Raw genomic sequence first — 5,358 nt, 5'->3', positions numbered from 1 at the left:
TTATAGATTTATAGGAACTAAAAACTTAAAAATCTCTATAATTTTTCTTTCATAATTCTAACAGATTCTTCATCACATTCTTTATAATTTATTATTCACAATTAAATATGGTAATAGCTTTTAAATTTAGAATACAATCAGTAGCCAGATTTTAATCTGAGTAATCAAACTTGAGCATACAAAAATATACGAACTGCTCAGAGACTTCACAGAGCCAAGTAAAAATGCAAAATTGTGTTCTTTTATTTTATTATGAAAGGGGATTACCCACAAATGTTTTACTGGTGAAAATGTGTTCCTTTAATTTATTTTTTTTATGGGAGGGTTACATGGGCAAAGGTATGTACTCTTTTTTATGAAGGACCTCTTAAAAACTGATGGAAAGGAAGCAAAAGAATTGTATAAAAAGATGATACTATACACCTGAAGTGTTGTTATTAATGTTTTCCAAGGATATCACCGCCCCAGATTTGATCTCATTTGATGGTTGAGAATGGGACATAAGAATATAAATAACCCAGAAATGGAGGCAAATAAAGTACACTAGGGACCATAATCTTGCAGTCGTGTTCCTCCTTAAAAACACTGCTCCGGCCATGAAAATGGAATCCAATTGCTGAAGCAATGAACCTAGGTGCTCCCGGCCCGAACGGATTCTGTCTTCAAATAGTGGCCTGCCTGATTCAATGTCCCTTGATGACGTAGCAGAAAATTCGGTCATTGATTTGCCTTCATCTAGCAACCTTGAGACTGCCTGCAGGATACATACAATGACATGTTAATTTGTAGTTTCCATTATATCAGCACACTTCTATCCTGCACATTTTGCACGTCAAAAGTTTCCGCAGAAGAGTTATCAGTATAATAAACTATAACCAACGTACCTCAATTCTGAATTGAAGAGTTGCCTTTTCTGAGGAGAGAGCCTCAACCTGGTTGAACAAGGAACTAAAGATTACACTCTTTCAATAAACCACAGATATGTACATTACAATCTAGACTCACAATAGAAGAAGAAATATCGGAATGACAACCGACCACTTAAAGGTGATAGAGCTGTGTAATACTTTGGTAAATCCTAGCATGAGGTGTGGTTTTTCATAGAAACATGTTTCATCATTATTTTTATATTCACTTTCTTTTCCAATATAATGATTTGGTTGCATCTCTGAGTTCTGTAATATTTCATTTTACAATTCATTTCATTTTCCTATCAACAAATAATTGACTTATAAATGTAAACTGGCAAACCTAATGTTGAATAATCGACCCATGAAATTCAGAAACATGACAAACCTGGGCTTGTTTCTGAATCAAATGGTCAGTCATCTGAGAAAGTCTTCGCTGGAGCTCAATTTCTATATCAGTTGGATCCTCTATATCTTTCCTTGTCATTTCAATGTCTGCTTCCAGCTTCTTTGCCTGAAATTTGTAGAGATATAATTTTTCCTTTTAGATGGTGATATGGAAAATCACAAATTTATACAAAATATGAAATATAAATACATAGGTTAAACTTAGACCAATCAGATTAAAGGGACAATTCAACTAAGAAACACATGATTTCACACTGAAGGATCAAGGTTAAGTAACAGTTTCCTATTGCCAAGTAATTGTAACTGATCTGCATTTAAGAAACAATCACAAATTTTGCACAACTATAAGGAAATACACGAACCTTATCTTGCAGTCGTGTAACTTTATCAGTTATAATAGCATACTCTGCCTCCAAAATCTCTCGCTCAAGTTCAAGTCCTTTTGGAGCCGCTACTTTCTTTAAAGATATTTCGATCTGATGAGTATCAGAGATCTTCCTCCTGAGTTCTACAATAAGAAAAAAGAGTTCCAAGGAATTATACTAAAACACCGGTTACAGAACATTGATTTCATCATAATTGCTTTATGCAATTATACATGGTTTTATGTGCTCTATGTTTTATTGCTGGAACCCTGCAAACAACTCTGAAGAAAAAAACATAGTACCACCAAACTTTTATGAAGCAAAGTGCCATTGTGCTTAAAGCATTACTTTGTGATTTCAGAGAAAATACCTTCATGGCTAACTTCTTTTAACTCAACTTGCTGTCGAAGTTCTGCTACATGATTGACCTAAAACAGACAAATAAAACAGAAGAAAGAGTAAACAACTATGATAAGTACTCATGACTCATATCGAACATATAAATGAATATGTTCAACCGCACAAACTAAACGGCACAATTTCTGATTGTTGTAAGAAATGCAGGAGGTGTAACAAAGAGAACATGAAAATTTATGAGACAGTAAGTTGATTTCAATGCTGAAACTTGTTAAAATAATATTAACGATGTATACAATAAAGTAAAACCATCAGTTGAGACTTGAGACAGATAGAGAGCAATTACCAAAAACAAGTTGCAAGAATATTAACATAAAACAGTTGATGGAATGGGAAAATAAATCCTTCACATTACATAATAAAAAAGATTGTATTCATGCAAAACTTCAGTAAAGTTACATTACCAACACTTTGGCAAACAGACACGTATAAGAAACTGCATTCAAATCATTCAAAATGCCAAAGAGCAGGGTTCAAATCCCCAATAATAAACTGAGAATCTAATAAGTAAGGATTTAAGGGCAAGAACAAGCAATAATGTTTGTACAAAAATTATTTCGCCTACTGTATTTGCACCTTAAGAGCAATTAAACCAGCTGGACATTTATTTACTGCTCAAAACATCAATTAACAGATGATCAAATATTTATTGCACCACAGCAATCATTTAAATGAAGATATCACCATACCTCCTGTTCGAGATTCCACTGCACAGTGGCTAGGGATTTCGCAAGGTCAGCATTTGCAGTCTGCAACCATTTTGACAGTTAGTAATAAGAAAATCCAACTAAGGGCACTGACTAAAAAGTTCAACAGAGCAAGAATTCTTCTACTTATAGATGTAGAGGAAAACCAATGATATTAGAATGAAACAGATAAAATACAGGAGACGGAAAAAGGTTGTCACACCTCAAGTTTAGCCAAACGCACAAAGGCTTCCATTCTAGTACTATTATGTTTCTGCTTCTCTATATCAGCCGCTTCCATGGTTTCCATCATCGTCGTTTGTAGCTTTGAAGCCTGAAGCAGTAAGAAGTTTATATAAGGATTGACATTTCATGGGATAAGATATTTTAAGAAGAATTCAATACGTAAACAAACTATTGGTGGGAACTGGGAAGGAAAGTGATATAGTGTTCATCATTTTAATATTCAAACAAATGTACAACTTATGAACACGTTACCGTGGTTATATGAAACTTAAGCTGATTTGTTATTTAGGAAAGAAAACTGCTCAACATGTTATGCATCGTTTCAAGCACACACCAAACAGTTCCGACTACTTCTTTTGACATGGACCAAGAGCAAATAAGAAACCGAAGGATAAGAACAAGAACATCTCAATAATTTTTTCTTACCTCTTGTGCTTGTTGCTTCACTTGAACTTCAAGTATTTTCTCCAAGCTCTGCTTCTCCCCTTCCAATCTGGCAACCGTATTTTCCTTCTCTTTAATGGCCTCCACAGCTTTAGCTGCTGCTTTCTCAGCTAGAATCTTCTGTCTCTGCTTTCTCCTTTCCTCCTTCTCACGCTCACTTTCAGAATCAGAACTTGAACCAGAATCTGAGTCAGACTCAGAGCTGCCATCAGTTACTGAAGTAAAACCTCTCTTGAAGTCTTCGGAGGTAGAACTCCTAGCAGCTTCACTGGACTCATGCTTACCCCTGACAGTAGTGCTTCTCAACTGATCGTTCATACTCTGCCCTCCAATCTTCTTGTAGGACAACCCTTCATTTTTCTTTACTGACTCTAGACGACCCTCCAATGAAAGCTCCTTTGTATCAAAAGCTCCGCCCTTTTCTTCATTTGCCTTACCTTTTATTTCAACCGAAGTGTCCACTCCCACATCCCTATAATCCAACTCACCTCCTTCCATAACCTTACCATCACTCTTCAATTCACCAGTGGAAAACCTCCGTGCTGAATCCGGAATACCAGACTCCTCCCCATCACTCACTCTCCCATTCAACTTCCTACCTTCCCCAACACCTGCTCTCTGCACCGACTTCATAACATTATTAGCACTCCCACTCTTCTGATTCTTCTTAACCTCCAAATTCGAAGCAGAAGCTGCACTGCCCTGCCTCCTACCATCCCTCCTCAAACCCCGAACCGCGGGCAAACCATTGCCACGGCTCGATGTAGAAGTAGTAGCAGCTGCCAGCTTCGGTGCACTGAGAAGTTGAGTCCAGTCACTATCACTAAGAGGCTCGGATTTCGCCTTTCCAACAATCTCTTTATCCTTATTATTACTACTACTATTTTCATTACCACTACTACTATAATTGCTGCTATTAACATTGCTAAAGCTCGGATCGCTCCTTAATTTTCCGCTATAATCACTATTTTCTAGGGTTTTCTTCTTCAACTGGTCCTTCAGAGGCACACTGCCTCCGGTTTTCGCCGGAGCGCCGAACTTCAAGTCGTCGTCGGCGACAGGCTTCTCGTTTTTCCGTAACGACTCCGCCGCTTGCTGATCGATCTGAACCGTCCATTCCACAATCACGCGCATATCACATTATTATTCCGAAAAAAAAAAAAATCCAATATTCCAGATCAAACTAAAAGTAAATTTCAACACCGCCGATTTCGAAAATTTTTCATCTCATAAATTCACAACGAGATTCATTTGATCGGAAAAGGAAGAGAGAGTTGTTGTTGTTGTCGTACCTGTTGGAGGATGGTCTCGGCGGCTCTGAGTTTGGAGGAGATCCAATTCGCCATGATCGCAGTGAATTAAGCTACTCTGTTCCGGCGAGGAGAGCTATTGGAGGAGCATTGTTTTTGAAACGCAGCGTTTTGGTGTTGCAGAGATGAAGAAGAAAGAAGGAGTGGAGAAAGGGAAGGAAGAGGAAGGTGAAGGGTGAAATTGCTAAAGTGACTGGCGGGTAAGTTTAGGGGTTTCGTGGCCGTTGGATTTAGAGGGATGCACACACAGGTTTCAGAGTGGGTCGTATTGGATTAAAGAGGGAATGAGACATAACGCGCGTGTCCGATAACGATGGAACAACGAACGAAAACGGCGGCGTATTATGAAGTTGTATTAATGATAAAACTATTAATTTAAAGTTTTAAACCATAAATCGGCTTTATACGATTTCAGTTTTGTTTGTTTGGGCTTGTAAATTTTAGAAGGATCTTTTTAAATGTACTCAGCAAATTTCTAAATAAATCCAGTAATTATTATTTGTTAATTATTTCTTACTAGCTTCCCCATGATCTTTATATCCAGCAAATCTCATTTTTGTACCCCAGCAAATCT

The 5,358-nt window shown here is 37.3% G+C and overlaps 1 protein-coding gene across 1 annotated transcript; it reads right to left on the bottom strand.

Annotated features, from left to right (window-relative positions):
• Positions 1–380: 380 nt before the first annotated feature.
• Positions 381–5,010, bottom strand: LOC133743192 (golgin candidate 2). Its single transcript, XM_062171040.1, has 9 exons — positions 4,767–5,010; positions 3,457–4,578; positions 3,008–3,118; positions 2,788–2,847; positions 2,052–2,109; positions 1,679–1,824; positions 1,297–1,422; positions 885–932; positions 381–754 (listed from the first exon to the last, which is right to left on the bottom strand). Exons 1-9 carry the CDS (start codon positions 4,818–4,820, stop codon positions 416–418), a joined length of 2,064 nt encoding a protein of 687 aa, XP_062027024.1. The 5' UTR covers positions 4,821–5,010; the 3' UTR covers positions 381–415.
• Positions 5,011–5,358: the final 348 nt, after the last annotated feature.

The sequence above is a fragment of the Rosa rugosa genome, chromosome 4, assembly GCF_958449725.1.
Source record: "Rosa rugosa chromosome 4, drRosRugo1.1, whole genome shotgun sequence".
NCBI classification, from domain to species: domain Eukaryota; kingdom Viridiplantae; phylum Streptophyta; class Magnoliopsida; order Rosales; family Rosaceae; genus Rosa; species Rosa rugosa.
The sequence above is the reverse complement of the archived record's forward strand: the minus strand, read 5'-3'. Positions and strand labels throughout refer to the sequence as shown.

Coding starts and splice junctions, on each gene's coding strand:
- LOC133743192 (XM_062171040.1), bottom strand. CDS start 4,820: ATGGCGAATTGGATCTCCTCCAAACTCAGAGCCGCCGAGACCATCCTC. Junction 4,579..4,766: donor CCGAGACCATCCTCCAACAG/GTACGACAACAA, acceptor TGGACGGTTCAG/ATCGATCAGCAAGCGGCGGA. Junction 1,423..1,678: donor TTACACGACTGCAAGATAAG/GTTCGTGTATTT, acceptor TACAAATTTCAG/GCAAAGAAGCTGGAAGCAGA.